The following is a 24,294-nucleotide window of genomic DNA, read 5'->3' on the forward strand; positions in this document are numbered from 1 at the left end:
GCCATGGATGACAAAGCACCTCAATTACAAAACTATTTCCGACCTCCAGCAGCAGTTCTGGCAAGTCTCATACTGTGGTCAACATACTGTAAACAGACCCGTGAATTCCCATCTTCAGCTGCAGTGATTATATTTCTCCTCACAACAGTAACAGCAGCCTAGTTCTGTCTTAGAAAAGGTGCCAAGGAAAAAATAGCAGCAGTGCCTGAAATCCCAGTAGTATAAACAATAAACAGCACATTAAAAGACGGGTTCACAATTTTTCAAGTCTGTCTTAAAACAAGTCAGGAGCCCAGTTGAACATTAAAATAGGTTTTTCTTGCTCATAATCATTCCTCCTGTTCATACCGACCATTAGAAGGAAGTGATGGGGGCCAAAATCCACAAGCCTCCTTCTGTGCAAAAACGTATTTAAGATCTTATCTGAAGCTAAAATGAAGCTCCAGTTGTCCAAATTAGACAAATCAAGTAGATATCTTTCAATGTTACAGTCTTTTTAGTGCCAAAGTTCCTCTTTTTGTTATTATACTTCCACCGCAGCTCAACAGGGAAACACAAAGAGGGAAATGGATGCTAAAAAGACTGTAAATGTGGCAGATATCTACTTGATATGACTAACTCAGACTGCTGAAAACTCATATAAGCTTCAGATCAACTTTTAACTTTTCCATCATTTACATTGAAACAGGAGGAATGATTACAGTGAGGAAAACCTCTTTAGGTGTTCATATGGACACCTGACTGTTGTTTTAGGACACACTTGAAAAATTGTGAACCTTTCCTTTAAAATTGCCTTCCTAATTTTAAAAAAATGCATTCAGTAACAGCCTGGCAAGAAAAGTTTGAAATAAAGGATAAAAAAAAGACTCTCTTTGTTGTTGTGAAATTTATTTTATTACCAGTGATGAATTTCCAGGTTATGACTTTTATAGTATTTCACATGACAAACTGTTGTTGGTTGTCAGACAACACATGTGACACACTGATGGCAGGATGGTCTAAGCTGGCAGACAGCAGTTAGCCGGGGGGCCACCCCATAGTGCGGCCACCCAGGACATGTAGGTGTATGTGGTAGACCGACTGGCCTCCGTCAGCCCCATCATTGACAACAATCCTGTAACCTTTAGACAGGCCCACCTTCTCAGCACACTTCTTTGCAACGATCATCAAGTGGCCCAACAACTACGAGACAGAGAGAGAATTAATGAATGACACTGAGATGAAAATACACACATGTTTTGATAAGCATACAATCCCTGAATTAAAAATACTTGAGTCACATGGGATAACAATTTTCAGAAAAGGGCACCATCTAGTGGTCACTGACAGGAAGTGCTTAGAAAAAAAAAAAACACTGAAAAGAAGCTATTTTCCAGTCTGTTATAAAAGCTGTCAGAGTCATATAATCATACTTACCGCAGCATCACCATCCTCTGCCTGTGACAGCTGCATTATTGGCTTTTTTGGGACGACGAGGATGTGAGTGGGAGCTTGAGGAGCAACATCGGGGAAGGCAACACACTGAAACATAAAAGAACAAATAACAAAGAATGATTAGCCTGTGTAGACAGCTGTTGACCAGAAAATTAGAAATACCGCATGATATAATGCAATAAATGCTACCTAAATAAATACTCCTTTAATTTATTGGATTGTATTGTGTTCAAAGATGTGTAATGTAAATGTTATGTACTGTACATACTGTACTGTGAAGCCTTGCTGCTACAGCATGATGGGTAAACTTTACTGCAGTGGTGGAAGTTTTGCAAAGAAATGATCTAATCCAGTTCAAATGACCTCATAAAATTACTGGTGTGTGGTGACATAAACACAAAGGCACAGCCAGAGAGGGGAAACTGATTGACCACCCCGAAATTTCTTTAACCTGACTGGCAGACTGGATGAAAGGTCCCACCCACCCAGTGGCAGCACTGCACAAGCGTATCTGTGCTTCACCAGGCTGGCGGGAAGGTGAGTCGGAAAGCCTTCATAAAGTTAAACAAAGGATCCCAGTTATTCATCCCCAGATAATAAAGAGTAGGATCAGATTAGAACCAGGATTTACGACCTGTAGAGTAAAAACGCTATAGAATAATGCGGCTATAGAAACCATGATGACATCAGCTCCTTTTCTCTTCTGCGCAGTGCAATGTTTGGCAGATATTCAAATCACTCAAATCTACTACTTCTCTTTTTTTTTTCTTCTTCTTCTAAACGGTCACTGCATGATCAGAATGCAGTAAAGCCTGTTTGACCGGCAGTGGTATTTTTTTTGCTGTTGATCGTTGGATATATACTGTACCACCAGTCTACAGAGCAGCTTCTTTCCTCAGGCTGTGACTCCTCGCTCCAATATAAAAAAAAATATTTTTAGGACTTAGGCTATTATTTATTAATCCATTTATATAATTTCTGTTTTTGTGAGTAGCATAAATGGTCTACAAACTAAGTTTTGTTATACAACCTTCTGTTATAAAATGATAATAATAAATGTATCTTAAATCTTGGACATTTGCACATTTCCAGTAAATATCTATATCTAAGTATTTTTAAACTTAACAGTTCTTTTCACTTAGGATATATTTGTACTTTTTTTTTATTGTAAATTTTATTTATATTTACATCACCTGTCTTTTGTGGCACTTGTATTTTCTCTTACCTTATATTTTATATTATACACCTCAACACCAAGGCAAATTCCTTGAATGTGCAAATCTACTTTGCCATAAATCTGTTTCTCATTCTGATATCGACTTTTTACAAGTTTACTTTCTGTTTGGATATGACAGGCTGGAAACAGGAAAAGCTTCATTATCCAAGAGTTCATTATCCAATCAACAGCAATAATGTCACATGGGAAATCCAAGGTGGCTACTGACTGGAATGATTTCCCAGAGTACCGTTAGCGAGCAGATTTGGACCTTGTCATGTCTTGGAAGAAATGAAAGCAAATGTGATATACGCAGTGCCTTATAACATGCAGAACAATCACTAAAACTTGCACTCTTGCTTAAATATTCATTACAGTAGGGGGGATACTTACTGCAAGGCTACCGCGCAGCTAACATAAGCTAAACACCACGCTACAGTGGAGCAGAGTGACTTCACTGCACCACATTTGCTGAGGAGTGAAATGTTTAATGCATACCTGATCATCCTCATAGATGAAGTTGACAGGAATCTCCTTGCGTGTGATTTTCCCAAATATTGTGTCGCCGCCCGGCTTGGCAACCTGCGCTTTCGCCGTTTCATCAGCCATGTTAACGCAGATGAACCGCCCGTCCGGTCTGCGCCGCTTTTAGCATCCACAGAACTGCACTGCACGCTCATTGGCTACTAAAACGCGTCATTTCCAAGTCTACATTGATTGGTCGTTTGGTATTTCCTTCTCTCCAATGCAGGAAGTGAGCTCAAAAAGTCAAGATGGGGACACGTTTGGAGGTGAGTCTCATGTTTTACAACAATAACATTATTAAAACTGCATTTCATTACAGAAACACATGCTTGCATTTTTAGGATGTAACCATGTCAGATGTTAGAAAAATATTATCCGCAGCTGCTTCAGTTAAATGTGTGTGTGTTTAAATGCAGGTCCTACGTGTGTTTAAAACGCTGCACAGAACCAGGATGGCTGTATTCAAAGATGATAACAGAGCACTGACAGGTAAGTTATGTAGCTGGGGTTTTTATTGTCAGCAAAAGAAAAATATGTGGGGCTACATGTCGTATTGTTTGATAACCAATCGACTATTAATACACAGTAGATAATTCATGCTCTGCAGTATCAAATACACAGAGGTGACATAAGTACTCAGATCCTTTACTGAGGTGAAAGTACCAATACAGCAATGTAAAAGTCCTGCATGAAAAATCTTACTTATGTAAAAGTACATAGGTATTAGCAGCTTGATGTAGTTAAAGTATTGCAGTAAAAGTAGTGGTTTGGTCCCACCGACTGATTATTATATATGACATCATTAGATTATTAATACTGAAGCATCAGTGTATAAGCAGCATGTTACTGTTGTAGCTGCTGGAGGTGGAGCTAGTTTGAACTACTTTATATATAGTTAGCTAGTTTAGTCCATGAACTTTTTTTAGTGAAATATTTGATCGTTTGAACATTTATTGAAATGAAACTATGTGAGAAGTTTGGAGGGAAAAATCACAATTTGGTGGAGTGGTGAACAACTCATAGACATCTGAAATGTGACCCTAACTACACACTGCTTTTTGTAAGACGTCAAACGCCAAAATGGTTGGAATCCACTGGTTTCATCTTTAACAATGTGTTGTATTTTAAAAGCTTGTTTTATTTATATATATATATATATTTTTATATATATATATATATTTATATGTATATAAAATATATTGTACTCGAGTAGAAAGTACAGTACAATGGAAATGCTCAAGTAAAGTACAGTACAAGTACTTCAAAATTGTACTCAAGTACAGTACTAAATGTACATTCCACCACTGCAAATGCATAACAATATGTTTTCTTCCATAAAGCTGCAAGGTTAAAGATCAACGAGGAGTTCCGGAAAAATAAAAATGAAGCATCAGAAGAAAATATTAAGAAGGTACGGTGTCCATGTCCTATCAAGGAGGTCTGCAACTTACAATTGTTTTCTGAGGAGCCTGGAGGCCTCCTATGCTAGAACCTCTGTATGAGTGACATTTCTTGTTGAAAGTCAACAAGGTTTCAGTCAAAAATAGCAAAATCCTCTTGATCACATTTTGTTCCCAATCCTGATCCAAGTCCCTCCATATATTTTCTGCCAATACAAAGTCCAGTCCAATGTTTTTTTTTGTTATATTTTTGTTTTTCAGTGAGCAAGCATATGGTTAAATTGATAAAGTGATTTAAAGCTATTTGATAACAGAATAATTCTGTGTCAGGTTTGTGTCGTGATAAAATTGAATTGAATTGGGGAAAAAAAGAGGTGCGCTATCTTGGGATGACAAGACTATGTTTCACTGTATGCAAGCATAAAGATTAATACTTGTATTTGTGGAGATGACTGTCAGTATGGCTCTGATTTGGCAGCTTTGCAAAGAGTTAAGAAAGTATCTCCAGCGGTACCAAATACTGAAGTTCAGGCACAGTTTTCAACCAACAGCAAGACTTCAGATCAGTGGTTACCCTTCAAAATGCTGCTTTAGCCATGTCTGCATTATATTATGAAAAGCTCACTACCTTTCTGCTTTTACAGATGATCCAAATGGGCTCAAGTGTGGAAGCTGTCCTGCGAGAGACTGTGTTACAAATGGAGCATGTAGGCGAGAAAGAGCTATGTGCGTGAATATTTTTCTCTCTTTTTTTTTTTCCTAAAGTTTGGTACAGTACTAGAAAGTAACATGTATTCACAGAATATACAACAGGGGTCTCATATCATATTTTAAGGGTCTTTCCCAATGATACAATAATTTTCCTCTCTCTCACACACAGTGCTTCGACCCAGAGAGAGCCTTCTACTAGAAAATGTGCCCTATTGTGACCAGCCCAGGAAAAAGTCATGATAGACCATTTGATTTCATCAAAACAACAACAACAAAAAGACTATCATCCATTACCATCCATCTGCAATTTAATCTGTCCAAAACAACATTTCAAGTTGATCTCCTGAGCGAAGATCATGGCTACAAGGAGAAATGCCTGTTTTTGATTTACTGAAGATCTCAGCTGCCCTGCTTTATGAAATCTGTGCTTTAAACCAAATGTCATAATTTCATGTACAGTGTTTTATTAAATGTAATTTAATGTGTTTCCTTTAATTTTGTTTTTTTTTTCCTGCAAACTTTTTCTTTTTCTGCAAACTTTTTTCTGAACCAGGGGGAAAATGTTACATTGCTGCAACTAAAAAAAAAAGTGTCATTGTGTTCCAATTAATGAGTAACATTCCCATAGTGGCCCTAGGGTTAATGTCTTGTTCAAGCCAATGAAGATAATAAATTGATCTGACATGATGATGATGATGATGATGATGATGTTCAGTGCTCTGGGCAAAGACCACACAACCTCCCAGTAAAGATCTCACAATATGAATGGCTGTATTTGACATCAGGGTGTCCCAGAATCAATCATCATGTTTTAATGGATGGATTTTTGCATTTGCCCCTATATGTGACATGTATCAATGATAAAGTTCTGAGACTTTACAGAAAGAGAAAATGGTGCGATTTAAAAATAAATAAATACAAAACGTTTTTTAAGAATGTTTTGATAGTGGAACAAACTAGAGATACAAGGTATCAGCATGGTAACAGCATGGAAATGGACTTTTCCTCTGATAGGACCCACCCACTGAAATTTCCTTTTAATTGTCATATTGTCTAGTGTTCCCTGACACTTGGGTGTAGACCATATAGTGCAGTCTACACCTAGCAGAATAACTGTAGTAAAATACAGAGTTTGCATCAAAAGTGACTGAACTGCTTTATAACAGCAGACATCCAATTTATAAATCGACAGGACAGCATGCTGACAGGCTGAAAGCGTGTAACTGAAAAATATATAATATTCCCAGCATTGTTAAAAAAAAAAAAACAACCTCCATGTAGTTTAAGTGTTCCAACGAGCGCACTACATTCCCCACAATGCAATGAAGCAGCAACAACGTCATCAAAAACCGCCGTTACTCTGGCAACGTTTATATCAATTTTCTTCCTTTAGCTAGCTTGTCAGCTAACAAGCGAGAGAAAAACGTTAAATGCTATGCCTAAAATAAGGTGAGGATAGGCTCATCTTCTGTTTTTCTAGCGAGATCAACAAAACAAAACTAATAATCATGCCTTTAATTTGACAAGGTTACATTATTCATTTCTAGTTGACATTGTGGGTGTATATGATGTGCTATCGTGTGAAGCTTTGTATTTTGTATAATGTGTCCTGTTTGTTTTTTTCTTTGTACTGTTTGTTATCGTGCTGTTATATGTGCTGCTATATGTTTTATTTGTAAAAGACTGTAGACGAAAATTAGCTTTAAAGCTAACGTTAACTCTGGTGCAGTACATCAAATGTTAACATTTATGTTTAAAACTGTGCATGGTCCCAATAAACACAATACATAAAAAAAATCGAACAACGTGCCGCTTTTGTCTTGTATTTGTCAGCTCAGACACGTTATGGGAGCTGGCTGCGACGGAGGTCCAGAATCGGGACACCGGAGGCGGAGAGGAGGACGGAGGAGAGACGGTCAGCGAGAGGACCGTGTTTCTGATGGGGAGCAAGGCTGGGGTATGTTTACCGTCGTACCAGACCACGGACGGTGCATTTATTGCCCCTCTTGTACTCTTGTCCTGTTATTATTTATATGTTATAGCTAGTAAGCTCTCATGTGCTTTTTTTCAGGGTAAAACGTCCATTCTACTCAGGTGTCTCGACAGGTGTGTATGTGTGCAGTGTCATCTCTCATCTCAAATCTATCAAATCTATCCTCCTAATGAAATCATACCTGCTCTTAACATCTTCTGTATACAGATTAAAGTTCAAGTTTAAGTTCACCAAAATCACAATTAAAAACACCAGTAATTAACAATAATACTTTTTATTTTCCACCAGGGATGAACCATCCAAGCCCACTCTGGCCCTTGAGTACACTTTCGGCAGACGAGCCCGAGGACACAATACAGTGAGGAATTTATTATTTCTGTTAAGTTGCCCACTAAAAATTGGGATAAAAACACTCTATTGATATTCCTTTTATTTAATGTTTATTTGTATAGGAACAAGTATATAGCATAAACCTATGCCACATACGACAGCATTTATAGCCTAAGCTACTTTGCAATGCCCGTCCCTAAATGGGCTTTTAAAATACATAAAACTCAACAGTAGAATACATATGAAACTGCATGAGACTCAGCAATACCTATACATACATTTAAACACAAAACTCTACATATACACACAGTTTAGCACACAAAACTCCACAATACATATGCATTGCAACATGAAACTCAACAACAAAGTACATGCAAAGCAGCACAAAACACAAAGAACTCGCAAACAAACATACCATAAAAGTTTCATAAAAAACAAGCACCAGATCGCTCATGACTACATGACTGATCTCTCTTTAAAAGCTGTTTCAGTTTGAGTTTAAAATGTTCCCTCTCAGCTGTGAATGCCCCAAATCATGTATTTTGTATTTACATTGATAACAGGAAACTATGTGAAAAGTTTTTAAAGAGCTACAAAGGACAGTAAACTCATTCACCACAGCTTCCAGTGCTCGGACACAGTGCAGTACTGTCAGAGTTGGATTGTTTAATACTATTTATCTAAACATACTCTAGTAAATGTCCTGCCTCTTTACAGTAAATGTACAATGTGTGTTCCATTGTATATATCCTGTAACTTGTGTGATAATAGTCTGTCGGTTTCATCTTTCAGCCCAAAGACATAGCCCACCTATGGGAGCTGGGAGGAGGGACCTCTTTGTCAGACTTGGTCCAGATTCCCATCACTCCTGTCAGCATCAGGTAGGTCACTTACATATACTACTTCATATTCCTGAGATCTTGTTGTCTGTTAGTGTTTTATTTTCTGATTTCTGAACATTTTTTTTCACTTGAATGTTTCAGAATGAAGTACAGTGTTTCACATGTTATCATTTGTGAATATTATTTATGTTTTCTATTAAACTATTCTATGTGTAACTTTAAAATCAATAGAGTTTAAAGTGTCAAGTCAGTAAAGTCAAATAAAGAGTGTTTTCTTGGTCTGAGCCTCAGTACTATAATAACACCGTCTTTTCCCAGGGCTCTTTCTGTCATCCTCATTCTGGACTTGTCTAAACCCAATTCCCTGTGGGGGACCATGGAAAAGCTGCTGCAGGCTGCACAAGCTCAGGTGGAGAAAGTGTTTTCTCAGGCACAGCGAGCAGAAAAGGCCAAAGCCGGAGCCAAACACCAGACGTCTGTCCACTCAGCAGCTCGTGTCTTACCTAAAGACTATCCTGTAAGACCTCAGCTCTTAACATTGGCCATCATACTGATCTTTTGTTCAGTCCAGTGCAACATGTAATATCGTACATTTGAGAAAAAGAAGAGAAAGTCTAAATAAGATGTTAATAAATTTGTTTGTTGGTGAAAGATTATTCATTTTTTTAATTTTTAACAGGACAGAGAGCTGATCAGTCCCTTTCCTGTTTCTCTGCTCATCATTGGCAGCAAGTATGACATCTTTCAGGTAAAACACATGGTTCAACCCAGATGTTACAGATGTTTTTAGGCAGAGAAGTTGTTAAAAAGTTTGGCACTTTATAGTTACAATAACATTGGTGCAACTTAAGTACTTAAATTCTATTACTGAAGTTTCCTCCTGGATCCTGGTTTAATTTGTGTAGCACGTTTAGATTGAGAGTTTTTCCACCTGTGTTGCAGGAATTGGACTCTGACAAGAGGAAAGTGGTTAGTAAAACACTGCGTTTTGTTGCCCACTACTACGCAGCCTCTCTCATTGTAAGTGTGCTTTTATCATACATGCAACATATTCACTAGTATCACAACAAAAGATGAAAACATACTACAGTGAGCATATTTATTATGTTTTATTTGCTTTCTCTTACCATCCATTAATCCATCCATTCTAACAACTGCTGCTCTCTTTGTTACCTTTTTTTTTCATCAGTTCACTAGCATCAAGTCTGAGACTCTGATGTCAAAAACCAAGAGCTTCTTCTCCCACCTGGCTTTCGGTCTGGACAGAGGGTGAGCAGGATAACACAGTGTTGTAAACCAACAAGTAGTGGACAGGAACTTGGACTGCCATTCTATAGTTTTTTGCAAACACAGTTACTTTAGTGTTAACACAAATATTTGTTAATTTGCTTATTTTATTTTATACAAATTATACATTACTTCAACTTTAAGTAACTATTGAATGTAGACAATCCTTTCTTAAACATTTTTGCCTTTTTGTACATTTCTATGGTTGTGTTCAGGAAAACTGTGTCCTCTGACTCCACCAAACCCCTCATCATTCCAGCAGGGTCTGACTCCTTCAGCCAAATAGGTGAGCAGAGCACCACTCTGTGGCCAAAAGCAGTAATTCATTTAAACCGAATTAAACGTTACACTGTGCTGTGTTGTGAGACATGCATCTCATTGAGAGCCACGTTCTGTCTTAACATTTGTTGATATAAACAAGATTGTACAATATTGTGTAAAAATAATGCCTCTATTACTTCAGGGTCCCCACCTACTACTGATGTGGACATTACTTCTCTGCATGCCAAAAACCCAAAGGACCTCTGGAAGAAAGTCTACGAGCGTGTCTTCCCCCCAGAGGTAGGACAGTCACTTTCAGTATTGCAATGTGCAATACTGAAAACCTCTTTTTTTTAGTAGATTTTTGTCCATCTAACTGACTTTGTCTTTCCAGAGTACCAGTGAGCAGCGGGAACTGAAGGATCCCGCCAAGGACCCACAGTACAGTGAGCCTCAGATTGATGCCATGAGAACGCAGAAAGATCAGGTAACACATCTTGATCAATTACATGCTCATGTTCTATTACTTTACATTGTAGCAGCACAGTAGCTCCACATTCACCTATGATTCTGGTCACACTATGCTACTGTAATCAGTGTCATGAGTTGGCAGTATAGTGAATAATCAGTGTTCATCAGGAAATCCTGCTGTGAAGAGGAGCAAGTATTAAGGAAGAGGATGGATTATCAAAACATTGAAAGGGAAATGAAGAAAATTTTTACTTATGACACAGTGCTTTTTTTTCTTTAATGAAGATGTTAGATTTTACAGGACTGCAGACTGGGTGACTTTTCAGCCTTGAGTAAGAATTATACTATTAATTATAAAGACTGTTGAAGAAACTGTCTTAAACAAGGGCAATGATCCAGAGTAACCCCCTTGTCCTTCAGTAATGTAGTAGTTTATCTTTCATGTCTCATCAACAGGCTGTAATTTTTCTTAGGGTTATCAACTCAGAGATAAGTAGTCTTCCCGCTGGCCTGCCCAGGTGCCAGAGTGGCACTTGAACTGCAGTAACCTGTCAGTCACACAATAAATCATACACTGTTATCGGTGACTGATTCTCACCTGATGCTGGTCATCTCGCTCTGCCATTGGATGACACATAATGTAGCGTGTTCAGGTAACCAATGAGAGAAATAGGTTAAAGGTTTATTCCAACTGTGTACATAGAATAAAGTTTGTGGAGGCCTATGTTCATGTCAGTGCAGTTTGTAAACTGATGCCAACTTTTTCACTGTCTGTCTTGTGTGTAATGATAAGAGATTATATCCATCTAATCTACCTGTCTGACCTTGTGTACCCTCAGCTTCATTTTTTTGCCTTCCAGGTATTATAGTTACATTCTTGTCGTGGAGCTATGCATCTGTTTTTCTGGAAGATAAATTCATGCCATCTTTCAAAAGCCCAGAAGGTCACAAATCCTGCAGTTTTGAGGGCATTTTTTGAAAGACATCTTTATTAAAAGATAGTCAGTTGGCTCTACAATATAAAACATGTTTAACCTCTATTTCCTAGCCTAAAAACAATCTTAGTCACAAGTGACATAATTCTTTACTTGAGAGGCACAAACAGAGACTAGTGCACCCTGTGAGTTTTGAGAGAGAGAGTATTGCAGGACTTTGAACATTTATAAAGTATTATACACCTATAAGAAAAATTTAACCACAAGATCACATCATTTTATCTCACCTTGCTATATCATATCATGTATGACTATTGAAAATAACTTGTAAGAGTACAGCAAACTTAGATTTCTGGGAGACACTTACAAAATAACAAGACTTTTAAAAGTCTTCAGCCTTGCTAGCATCTCTGTAAGGCGGTGCTTTTAAGATAAATGCTAACATGTTCACAGTAGCAATGCAAACATGCTGATGTTTAGCAGGTATAATGTTTACTATGTTCACCATCTTAGTTTAACATGTTACAATGCTAACATTTACTAATTACCACAAAGTATAGCTGAGGTGCATGGGAATGTCATCAGTTTTGGAGGTCTTTGGTCATAAACCAAAGTATTGGATGCATTTTTGGGATCATGCTGCATGGTGATTCTGCACTTTAAATAAAATTAAATTGAATTGAATTTAAGAAATATGATCATTGCCTACATGAGAAGTTAATTGATCACCACAGTCATTAGAATTCATCTTGAGGGGGACATGAATGTCTCTACCAAATTTGGTGCCAATCCAGTCAGTAGATGTTGATATTTTACAGAATAAGTGAAAAATTAGACCTGCTGGTGGCACTAGAGGAAATGTGAAGGGATCACTAAAGTATCTAGGATTCAAACTCTGGGAATATGAATATCTGTTTAATGACAATCCATCTAATAGTTGACATGTCAGTAAAAAACAAAAATGTCAACCTGCTGGTGGCACTAGAGTAAAAGTTATTTATATGATTGATCGTTTGGGAACTAGAAATGTTGCTCGCATGGTTCGCCCATAATAATACATGATAAATTTGATCAATCTTGAATTACTGTTTGATATTTGGAGTTCTTGACCAGTTTGGATACACTGTAGTGTTCACTTATTATGCTTGTTGCTGGGATTTCTGTGGAAAACAAAACCTATTATACATTATTATAACTTCTCAGGCATTTCTGCATTATAGTGTACATCTGTGCAGTTTTTTGCACTGTTTCACTTCAAACAACTGAAAAAACATGTTTTTTTTTCTCTGTCTGTCTCTGTCTGTGTGTCTGTCTCTGCTCTTTAGGAGTTGGAGCAGTATAAGAGGAATGCGGCTAAATCATGGAAAGGACTGGAGCTGGAGACATGATGAGATAATTAGCTTTATGGTCACATTAATGTACATATACATTTTACATTATTTATTTACTTTTGTATCATTTTGTTTCAATGTTTTCTACTTGTTTGGTACTTCGTACAACTTGTATAACTGTAGAGATTCTCAAACTGTTATATTTACACTCTACAAAACTACTTGTATAGAGATAATGAACATTTTGTTCTAGAAAAATAAACTATTTAACATTATTACAATAGGCATCACTTGGTATTCATGACAGATTACATTATTAATGTTTAAACAAAAAAGTAATGAATACAATGGATGGGTGACAACAAATCTTCTGGTACTCATTGATACAGCAGTTCATCATCATTCAGTTTTGAATCAAACTATAGACATTGTAGTTTACACTTGGTACTATATATACTTTTATACAAAAATAATGAATTTGACTTTGTGTATGGTTGATATCAGTGGCTAAACCTGTGTGACAGCAGTAGGTTACTTTATGGTACTTTCAATAGTAAGACCACCAAGGTTGCATCCCAGTCAACAAATATTAATCTTGCTGTACTGTACACATTGCACTCTGTACTGGGATTTTGTTTTTTGTGAAAATGTCTAACAGAAGCAGTGTTGAACAAAACTATATAATACTTAATTCTTTAAAACTTTAAGGTAAGTGCTTTCACAGAAATATATCTTGAAGGTAAGGGGAAAGGGTTAAGTGCAAACGCAGATGGTACACAGTACATCCTCCCTGAATAGTGAACTTCATGCTTTAAATCAGTTTTGGATCATCAGAACCAAACTCTGTTTAGCTTCCTGTTAAAACAAAGGAGTCTCCCACAAATGTGTGTCTGTGGTTTTAGTGACGCACAAGCTTGTCTCTGATCTTGAAGCTGATCATGCCGAGCAGCAGGAGGGCAGGGAGGAAGGAGTAGAGGAGAACAAAGTCTAATGTGTATCGGGACAGAGCGCCAGGATATCCCGCATCAATGATCTGACTGCCGTGTGTGATCAGACAAGCTCCCGGCAAAGGTTTGGAATAATCTGCAACAACACAACGCACCAGAGAGAAAGAGTTAACAATTTAACCAAGTCCACTTTCCAAAACAGCCGGTGAGTAAGTCAAGCCAAGTGTCTTTGAACACTGAACCACCTACTTTATAGGTATATCTCGATAAAACGGATCAAGAGAAATCAAGGATTGTTAATAATATTTAATCTATTACATGCAGTGCTAGTTAAAAAATTGACAGAAGAAAAGATTAAAGGCAATAGCGAATCCGCTGTAAATCACCTTTTTTAAAATTGTAAATCTAAATCAAATGGCTTCCAGTGATGCATTCTTCTGAAGGGACAGAAAGTATTCCCAGTGTCCTCTACAGGTAGTGACATCAAGGCCAAATACTTTACTTTTAACATCAAACAACAACTTTGTTGTCATAATGTTCATACGACAAATAGCCACTCTTTTCAGAATGGTGTAATGGGTAGAGAGTGATGACAATATTGTTTACACATTATAAAAACTCATGCCGGAACATATATAGTCTGTGAGTTAGAAATACAATGTCTAAAGAGTTAAATTATTATAATGAAGGGTCCCTTCTCATTCTTAGGGTAAGTGGACACAGAGGATGGTCACATGGTTAAAACAACTTACTGCATGTGAAGTCGAGTTCGTGGAACTCAGTGACTATAAGCAGCTCGCAGCTGTACTTCTGAAAAGTCAGGTAGCTGAGCCACTGGAAGACTAAAGGCATCTGCTGTGTGCTTCTGTTGAGAGGAAGAGTAGAGAAAGTGTTTTACTGTTACTGCACATGTTTGGAAAGTTAGCAATGGCTACTATAATACCTTCATTTACTCTAAAAAAAAAAAAGTTGCCTTATCAAAGGTCCAAATCACAACAGGCTTGGCATTAAGTTACTTAAACTTATTCATAAATTTGATTCTTTGTTCACAACACAAAAATCATATTTGGTGTCTCACCTTAGGAAGCCGGAGCCCACCAAGATCCCTGCAATATTGAGCAGAGCTACTCCACTGTTGACCATGTTAGGGTCCTGGACCACTCCTAATAGCACCACAGTCAGCAACTCGCCTGACAAAAAGGGGAAAAAAACCCACTAAATAAATAAACAGAGGAATTGTCAAGTCAAACAAATGTTGTAGGCATGACATGTAAATATACTGAGTGTTGGCAGCAAACTCTGAAATGTTAAAGAGTAATAGGAAGTGAAATATGGAGATACACCTGTCCCTATTATGCACTTTGTGTCATACGGCTAAACCTTTTAAAATGAAAAAGGAGATAACTCTGCTTGGGAGCGCGTACATGTGAATAAGATTTCCCCTTTATTTCATCAGCTCACCTATAATATGAGGTACCAGGACCACAGCAGTGAAACACAGGAAGCGCAAGCTGTCAGGGTGCATCCCCACCGTCCTGAGAGGAAAGCAGGAAGGATACAAAGAAGAAGAGACAAAGAAAGAGCGAGTGACAAGAGAGTTTAAGTGTAAGGGTAAGGGAGCACATATTGAATATGAGATCCATTAAGTCCTTGATAGAGTTTAAATATGCAGCTTGTTGGAAATAAAACAAACGCATTCTGTATGATGCCCAGTGACAAACACACACACACGACCCACCAGTAGAGGAAGGAGGTAAAGATGAAGACACTCAGGATGCTGAAGGGCAGGATGTGGAAGATGTAGGCCAAGAACATTTGCCATTTACTGTACAGACCATCCTGACTTTCCTGATCACTGATGGCTCGCAACGCTGGGACTGATGAGAAAAACAGACAGAGTGTGAGACAGAGGGAGGAAGGAGATAATATGATGAGAGTGAAACTGTAAGTAGGAAAGAGAAGAAGAATGAAATATACTGAAACCTCATGAAATTCTTATATGGGTGCTTTAAATAAACATGTTAGAAATTGGGGGGAAAAGAAAGATATAGACAAAAAAATACCATAGAAAAGTGCTTGTTATTCCAAATTAATTGAAAGGACTAGTACTTCTCTTCATTATCCCATTCAGGTTTGGTACTTTGATACTTACAGCACTACAAAATTTGACAAGCGACCATACTGTGAACTTAGAGAGATGCATTACTATATCCCATCATTAAAGCCAAAGGCAAAGGCAGCCTTTGGCTTCAATAATGATGATATCCATGAGGACCAAAGGCAGCCAGCAAACTTATCCAGTCAACTGAAGTAACCTGTTTATTGGAGCAAACCTCTGGTCTGTATTGTATGTTATCAGATGTTATCTATGAGATTCAAGGTCAGTATCATGGCCCCCCATCACTACCTCTGGCTGTTTGGGTGCTTATGGAGTTAATTACCTTTAACTCTAGAGTGACTTCTGCCCAGCCCAGCGTTTTATCAAATCTCTTATCTTCAGTATCTGTGGCAGCAAGAGCTCTAAACCTAAGATTTTAGACTGAGCTGATAACTGAGAAGGACAGTGAAGAGATAAACACCTCATACAGCCAATATCCTTTACTGGTTGACTATATCACCTTTAAATGTATAGTTTGTGTATGAAATTAATTTTAACATAGATTCTGAAAGCAGTATTACATATTACCAAAATTTATTTAACCTTATGTAATCTCAATTTAACCAGAATCCTTCACTTAGATATGAAAAAACCTGTTTATCAAGAGTGTCTTGGTGAAGAAAGGCTGCATTAACACCAAGTTACAAAAGATCAGACATAAACATCACAGAACTGTAAAATTGTAAAATCGCCATTAAGTTCCCACCCTAAAACAACCTCGATATAAAATCTGCCCACAATAAATTAATAAGGCAAAGTACACAGCAACATGTGTTTATCTGTATTTTCGGTAACATTAATTCACATCAGCTGCTATAAATACTAACCATGATTGTATTTAACACATATATAACAGATATATAGATAATACAGGCACTGTAGGTCTGTAGGTAAAGAAACATGAATATGTTGGACACAGAGTTCTAAATGGAGTAAAGGTCGTTCCTTTGTAGTTACTCTAAACCTCTCTAACAACTCTGTAAAGATCATCAAATAACAAAAGGTTACACATATGTAACTTTTATGCAAATACCCCTGAAATCAAAACTATTCTAATAGAAATATTTTGTTTATACTGACATTTATCCTCTTTTGTAATGATAACCAACTTCGGTTGTAATCTTAATATAGTTTAACTTACAATTCATCACTTAATCTTTTATTCTAAGGAATGAGGTGAGACACTCAAAGTTCATGAGGTCTCTTCAGGCACTTTCACCAAGCAAAATCCAAGTGAGACTTTACACATTTTTGCTGAATGGAACAAAAATAGTGCAGACAGCAGAACCCTTTCAGCTACTGAACAAGAGATAAGGGAGCTTACACAGCTGAGATAAAGACGTTTCAAACGTGCAGTTTAACAAAGATTAAAAAAAAAAAAAAAAAGTTTTTACTCAGGTGATATGCACTCCAAAATTCCCCTGAAGTCATCGAATCCACCTCATGTAGATATTTATTGAATGATTTTATCAGACACATGCGGTTAGATGGGCTATAATGTCACTCAGACATCATGTGACAGCTGACATACTGCATGGTAACAGGCTATACAGTTCAAACTTGATGTATGTTTCATCTTTTGCCCACATATTCCAGTTACTGTTTCCCAGTATTACCCAGTAAAACTGAGAGTCAAGACTCAGTGGTGTCAAACCGGTACAGCACAGAGCTGCTTCATAGGCACTGAATGGAAATATAACTTTGATAACAAAGATAGAATAATAATTTCATAATAAAGAAAAGTTATTAACATGAATTGCTACTTACAAATGACCTTATATAGTATTATATCGTGTTTAGTTTTTGAATAAGAAGGAATGTTTATGGAAGTATATACAGAATATGCTGCTTGAAATTTAGTGGTGCCCTACACTAAATGTATCACATTTAAGCCAAATTGTTGGAAATCTCAAAATTCTGGAGTAAAATGTGTTTTCTGCAAAGGGACTGACGAGAATTAAGCCACAGACATGAAAGGTTTTAATGTGTAATGTGACCTCGTCTCTGTGTTTGTTATATTGACTGCTTCACTATCTCCTTCTCGTAAGAATCATGAGTAGTGTGTCTTTATGTTTTAGTGAGCTGAAGACAATAAAGATATATTCTATTCTATTCTATTCCTTCCTATGTACAGATGTTTGGTGTTGGTAGAACTCACAGAGAGCTACAGCGTTCAGCATGCCAGTGTAGGGCGAGGCGCCAACGCTCTGGTAGATGATGCCAATGCGGTCCTGCACGGCACCCTTGGTGACGTCGATGTCTAAATGCATGACGAAGAAGGCGACAAAGAGGCCGTAGATCAGGTTCTGGGACAGACGCATCAGAACACCCATCCTGTCTCGGGACAGGTTCCGTGTTGTCCGCCTACACACAAAACACACATGGAAATGCTCAGAAAGACACAAAACTGTGAGAGAGAGTGATAAATGAATAATGTTGAGCCTGATTGGTCTTATTTGAGCACAAATTTGAGCTGCCTAATGCCCTCAGAATTTCCTCCTCAAAATGTGATGGTAAAAAATAAAGTTTCTGTGAGTTATTGCCTTTACAGATAATGTCTACACACACACACACACACACACACACACACACACAGGGGGACTGAAGACTCGCTCAACACTGACCTGAGCAGAACTTCAAGTTTGGTCGCACCACTGGGTGACTCTTTGCTCTTATAAGGGATGGTTGGCTTGTCTGTCCGCTGCAGGCTCTGCTCCATTTTTTCCAGCATGGTCTGGTAGATGGAAGACCTCTGATAGGATGAAGTGATCTCATGCATGCGACTGAAGGTGGCTGCCTCCCTCTCACTGCTGCGCGTGTCCACCGACGTGAAGTCAACTGTTTAACATCACAGACATGTACTTTTCCACTTCTTTCTTTTTCTTTCACTCAGTATGACATTCTGTACTGTAGCTGCATGGCTGCGGTTAAAAAGAGAAATATAAAACTAGAGCATAGAGTACCATAGATGTCAAAGGGGTTGCAGTAGTCTGGACACTCGTATCCACATTGGCTGAAGAAGTCCACCATCTCCTCTGGCTGCCCACAGAACACTAACTCTCCACGACTCATGATGGCTATCCTGCTGAACAACTGGGGGACACACACACGCACGCACGCACACAGTTTAATTTTTATTAGCAACTGAACCACAACACATTATCTTCTGTCTTTCAGTGTTTATGTAACGTTTAAAGGAAGTTTTAGTCATTCTCTCTCTTTTCTCCAGTTTATCTCCAAACTCACCCTGAAAAGCTCAGAGCGTGGCTGGTGGATGGTTACTATGACGATACGGTTCCTCCTGGCCAGCTCTGCCAGCAGCACCACAATCTGATTGGCAGTCATGCTGTCCAGGCCAGTGGTCGGTTCATCCAATAGGATCACCCCTGCAACAACATCACCACAATGGCGTCATCACCTTCCTGCAGGTTTTTGTCACACATTGAAACACTGAGAACAAGAGAACGGCATGACAGGTAACTTTTTTCTTCTATTAAGTTAGAAACTTTTAAATATACTTTTTATTAAGTGGCACATGCAGGACTCTCAGCGGGGCCAACTTAACTTGTGAAGATAAGCGAGTCCTTTTTTTTTTTTTTTACTTAATTACTCTTATTAGGACAATTAAAAGATTGCCTCTTTGCATTATGAAAGCAGAGTGGAATTAGCAGATGCTTTAATTGTGAGATTAATTCATTTCCTGGTTGATTGGAGAGTCAGCGAATGGGAACTCCTCATTACTCTGTGTGTGACTCTCTATGTGTGTGTGTGTGTGTGCGTTTGTTCATGACCATTCTAATCCTCAATAAGGACTGAGACCCTTCATCCTCCCCGGAGGACCGTAGACTTGATAAACTACACCTGGGATGAGCATAGGCACACTCTTGTGCCGTGCGTGCACACACACACACACACACACACATACACATGCAGAGGTGGGTCTCTGCTCATTCCCTTTGTGGCGTGATAACCCAGTCTTTCATTACTCTTCTCCATCTCTCCCTCCGTCCCTTTCTCTGTCCTTTCCTCATTCCTCTCTCACTTAGATCCCTTTGTTTTCTCTCAGTGTGGACTTTTAAAACTCTTCGGGGACTGACAGGTCTAGTGGTGAACTTTCTTCTTTTCTTAGTGTGACACAATCCCGCCTCCCATCCTGTTGCTTCCTACAGTATATCTATGAAATAATATGGGTTTGTGTGCAATGATGTACTCGATTCAGCGTACAAAATATTGATGATTTAAATTTGCAGACAGATAAAACTCCTGTGATTCTCCTCAGGAATATCTCCGCTGCGGACGTACTCACTGGGATCCTGAAGTAGCTGGCTGGCAATGGAGACCCTCCTCCTCTCGCCCCCAGAGATCCCTGGGAAAACACGACCTCCGATTACACTGTGAGCCACATGACTCAGACTCAGCTCGGCCATCACCGCCGACACCTGCACAGGGGCCAGAGGTCAAAGGTCAGGTGACAAAAGAATTATAACTACTAACAAGTCAGCTGTCTAGGGCCTATTGTAGACAGTGTGCTTGCTAGTTCTAGTTAGTGCACTTGTTTGGTAGTCTAAATATCTTCTCCCTACTGTGTTTCTTTGCTGTTTTGTGATAAAAACATGATAAGGAAATAGGATAAGTCTTATTTCTAAGATTAGAAACATGAATATGATGGACATGTGTAGTCCTGCACCGTGCTAACAAATGGCTGTTGACTTTCTTGAACGATGCCTCGTACCAGTTGTACGTTTTTTGGTCCTTTTTGACAGATATTTGTGTCTCTTGGAATTGAATCAATATGGTAAACGCACCAGCTGGATGAATGTGGTTTCTGAGTGCGAGAATACCTCGAACTAATGACAGGCTGCAAGACATGGCAACACATTTGATTCAACTATATTTGGCTGAGATGATAAAATACACATCAGAACATCACAATCGTTTTGAGAAAGTGTCTGAATAAAGAAAAAAAAAGTCATTCACATTTTCTAAATTTATGTTGGCCATCCGATTAGTGATAATTTTACCGAAAAGTATCCCCTCTATATGCACGTTTCTTTTGTCTTTGCCTTTTCCCCAGCGGGGTGCAATGCCAAGTTTAAGCTAAAGAAAACTAATGGAGTGGACAGAGCAGAAGAAGCTTTCAAAAGTCACCTTCTTCTTGATAGCTGTGGTCGAGTGTTTCCGCAGGGCCAACTGAGCTGTGTAGGTCAGAGTCTCCTCCACTGTCAGATAACTCAACAGGTTATCGCTCTGACAGAGACAAACAGAGGAAGAGGAGAAAGAAAAGAAACAACAAGAAACAAGTAAGAGATGCAGTGTGGCAGACCAATATCTCATGAGTCTGTCATACTTATTATGTAAAATGTATTTTGTAGGCCTTGCAGTAGAGTCTTCCTCACATTTTACTTACAAGAGACATGGGTAACAAGACAATGGATTTACACTGGAAAGGTTGAGAAAATGCAAAATACTAACTTTTAGTGAAATGACATTTATCTCCACCTTGCAGCATATACAGTATGATCACTTCCAATCTCCACTTGTGTGTTTGTCAGTACTCAAACTAATGTATATCTTGACACTTAATACTGTGACTGGAATGAATTTTGCTGTAAACATTAATTCCTCGAAGAAACCAAACCAGTCAAAGTGAGAGTTAGAGTCTCGCTATTTTAAATCCGCAGAGCACCTGACCTACACTGTGTGATTTTATAAACCTGCTATCACACTTTTAGGCAACAGAAAAGTGTATTAAGTGAATGACTATTAATCATAGGCTTCTCAGTGGTATTCACTTGCAATAGATTCAGGTACGGTGTGTTTATTAAAAAAAAAATCCCCCCCTTACATATACACAGAATCAAAACTATAATTCATCATGAAAGACATCAAGACTTTTGAAGATCATTTGGAAAAGTCTGCCAAAGACCAAAATGAATGAATAAAATCATTCAAATGTTCGTGTTTCAACAACTTGTCACCCAGCTTATAGGCTCAGCCTTATTGATATCTGTCTATCTGCATTGATTACTTGTAGATTTTGGAACTGATTTATAGATTTTACTCTTACTGGTTGAGGTTTTGTATGATTTGGCTGCACTTTATATATCAACCCTCTTAAATCCCTATGATGCAAACTAACCTTTGAAATATGAGTGTGCCATCAGTGTGAGACGGTGGTGCATTTCAATTCTATTCCCTTTCTTTCTCTGGCTATTTTAAATGCATAGAGCACCTGACCTGCTCTGTGTGATATATATATATATATATATTTATAACCTGCTATCATCACACTTTAGCGCAACAGAAAAGTGTAGATTTCAGAGTAGTAATATATAGTACTTTTGCTGCACATCCCTGCACACTGATTGTACTTCCACGTAGGACACTAACAATAATATACTTTACCGCATACTGCATGTTCATATACGTACGTGTGTGCAAACCAACTGCAACATACCCCTGCCCCAGATATGTGCACACACACATATACATTCATTACTTGAACCTGCTGAGCCTGCTGAGCCTGCTCTGCCTGCCTCAATTAACACGTGGCACCTCCCAATCCCACTCCTCCTTAGTCTCTCATCTGAATGACTTTAATATCAGGTGCTCATATCACCTCCTCATCTACAGCTTAGCAGGGGAAGTTAATGACAAGGCTTAGAGAGCAGGGGGGGAGGAGGGAGGGAGGTTGGGGAGAGGGGGGGTCGCTATCAGCGAGTAGAGAGAGATGATTTGAAAGGAAGCAAGGCCAGTTTTAAGCCAGTGTTTTTAATTCAGGCTTTGGATACACTTGAGCACCTCTCATTGAGAGATTAAGTGTATGAGGAGGCTATCAAGGGTCTTAGTTAATTTCATACAGAGGCCAGGGCAACTTTTTAAGGAGTTTTTGCAAAATGGACTGTTCGTGGAGTTTGTGGTTTAGTATTTATGTACATTTTAAGTACATACAAAATGTCACTCACACTCACATTTGACACTGTAGGACAAAGTTTAACCTGATGTCAGTATGCGATGGGAACTAGGGCAAAGGGAAGTGCATGTGTGTGATTAGTATAGATTTCTAACTACTTTCAAACATCTGTCCGATCTCTTTATTAATGTGTTGGCAATATTTTGTGTGATATATATTATATGTGTGTGTGTGTGTGTGTGTGTGTGTGTGTGTGTGTGTGTGTGTGTGTGTGTGTGTGTGTTACCTGCAGCACGTAGGAGAAGCAGTCCTGATACTCTTCTCTCTTCAGTTTCCTGCCGTTTATGAATATCTCACCCATCAGTGAACCACAGTTTCCAATCCTCCCAGAGATGGCATCCAACAACGTGGTCTTTCCTGAGCCTTTACATCGCAAACACACACACACACACACACATGAACAAACAGATACATATGCACTTACAGTAAAATAAGACAGGTCATATCTCATCACATATTTAAGAAAAGTTTGAACTAGGATCCTCAACAACACATGTGAGCACCTTTACACTGTAGTGGTAACCAGTTAATTTGACCTTCAATCTGAATAAAAGGTGTTTTCATTGTTTTTATTTGCATTCTTAAGCAAAACATTCAAGATTTAATAACTCAATCATTCAGAGCAATATCAGAGCCATTTCCATAAAAAAATGTCTTACAGGTTAACAGCTGTTTAATGCGTGTTCATAAAATTATCAGATTAGTTTTTTTATTTGGGGTTTTTTGCTCTCTCTACTGCACTTTGGATTGAGCTGAGTGCGAACCTGAATTGCCCAGTATGCCCATGATCTGCCCACTGTCTACGTGGAAGGAGACATCATTGAGGATCTGACGAGTCCATCGCTTCCTGTAGGAGGGTAAGTCCCACCACGGACCCACACGCTCACTGGAAAACACACACACACACACACACATATTTATAACATTCCCAGAATAGAATCAATCCCCACTGTAAAATTTATCATCATTTGATTTGATAATATATATATTAACAATCAGGAATGTGTTTCATTTTACATTGCATAGACAAAATAGACGTTCTGCTGTTTCATTATCAGTGAGTGTTACATAAAATTAAAGATACTTTGACCAACACTTGACTGTATGTATGCATAATAATGTAACATAATCTGTATGATCTCATCTACTTGATTCTCAGAGTCTGTTTTTGTATCAGTCTCTCTGTTGTCCTCTCGTTCACTCTGTCTGTGCAGCTTTACCTGACCGTGTAGGAGATCTTGCTGACACTGAGGCAGCAGGAGGGCTCTGATCGCTCCTCTCCACCATCCTTCCATAAATCCCTCTTCACCTCCGGCACAAACTTGAAGGACTCTCTAACTGTGGTCCCGTTCTCTGGCTCCACCGGCTGCATTGAGTACAATTTTTTCATGTTATCCAGGCCAATCTTCTACTCCAAACAACTGTGACTCTATCAAGTCCGTCTCAGATCAATTTGTTCATATCCGCACGACGTATACAG

At 38.5% G+C, this 24,294-nt stretch overlaps 4 protein-coding genes across 5 annotated transcripts; 2 read left to right on the plus strand and 2 right to left on the minus strand.

The window, feature by feature from the left end:
• Positions 1–871: 871 nt before the first annotated feature.
• Positions 872–3,304, minus strand: hint1 (histidine triad nucleotide binding protein 1). Its single transcript, XM_044372716.1, has 3 exons — positions 3,149–3,304; positions 1,417–1,521; positions 872–1,182 (listed from the first exon to the last, which is right to left on the minus strand). Exons 1-3 carry the CDS (start codon positions 3,257–3,259, stop codon positions 1,018–1,020), a joined length of 381 nt encoding a protein of 126 aa, XP_044228651.1. The 5' UTR covers positions 3,260–3,304; the 3' UTR covers positions 872–1,017.
• A 29-nt stretch (positions 3,305–3,333) lies between these two features.
• lyrm7 (LYR motif containing 7) lies at positions 3,334–5,781 on the plus strand. The gene is made up of 5 exons (XM_044372717.1): positions 3,334–3,441; positions 3,592–3,664; positions 4,516–4,586; positions 5,220–5,301; positions 5,456–5,781. The coding sequence occupies exons 1-5, from the start codon at positions 3,424–3,426 to the stop codon at positions 5,524–5,526; spliced, it is 315 nt and encodes a 104-aa protein (XP_044228652.1). The 5' UTR covers positions 3,334–3,423; the 3' UTR covers positions 5,527–5,781.
• Positions 5,782–6,206: 425 nt separating this feature from the next.
• On the plus strand, positions 6,207–13,656 carry dync2li1 (dynein, cytoplasmic 2, light intermediate chain 1). 2 transcript variants are annotated; one of them, XM_044372715.1, is made up of 14 exons: positions 6,207–6,735; positions 7,120–7,243; positions 7,358–7,392; positions 7,568–7,637; positions 8,402–8,490; positions 8,770–8,968; positions 9,131–9,199; positions 9,394–9,471; positions 9,641–9,720; positions 9,954–10,024; positions 10,202–10,299; positions 10,394–10,486; positions 12,731–12,823; positions 13,639–13,656. In XM_044372715.1, exons 1-13 carry the CDS (start codon positions 6,722–6,724, stop codon positions 12,791–12,793), a joined length of 1,083 nt encoding a protein of 360 aa, XP_044228650.1. In that variant the 5' UTR covers positions 6,207–6,721; the 3' UTR covers positions 12,794–12,823; positions 13,639–13,656. The 2 variants fall into 2 exon arrangements, with proteins under 2 accessions (XP_044228650.1, XP_044228649.1); XM_044372714.1 differs by lacking the exon at positions 13,639–13,656 and having other exon boundaries at positions 12,731–13,011.
• abcg5 (ATP-binding cassette, sub-family G (WHITE), member 5) lies at positions 13,635–24,204 on the minus strand. Its single transcript, XM_044372713.1, has 14 exons — positions 24,035–24,204; positions 23,579–23,700; positions 23,041–23,177; positions 20,990–21,088; positions 20,148–20,280; positions 19,088–19,227; positions 18,805–18,934; positions 18,466–18,679; positions 18,000–18,205; positions 15,422–15,560; positions 15,145–15,218; positions 14,762–14,873; positions 14,436–14,548; positions 13,635–13,819 (listed from the first exon to the last, which is right to left on the minus strand). Exons 1-14 carry the CDS (start codon positions 24,202–24,204, stop codon positions 13,635–13,637), a joined length of 1,974 nt encoding a protein of 657 aa, XP_044228648.1.
• Positions 24,205–24,294: the final 90 nt, after the last annotated feature.

Source organism: Thunnus albacares, chromosome 14 (genome assembly GCF_914725855.1).
Source record: "Thunnus albacares chromosome 14, fThuAlb1.1, whole genome shotgun sequence".
Classification (NCBI taxonomy): Eukaryota; Metazoa; Chordata; class Actinopteri; order Scombriformes; family Scombridae; genus Thunnus; species Thunnus albacares.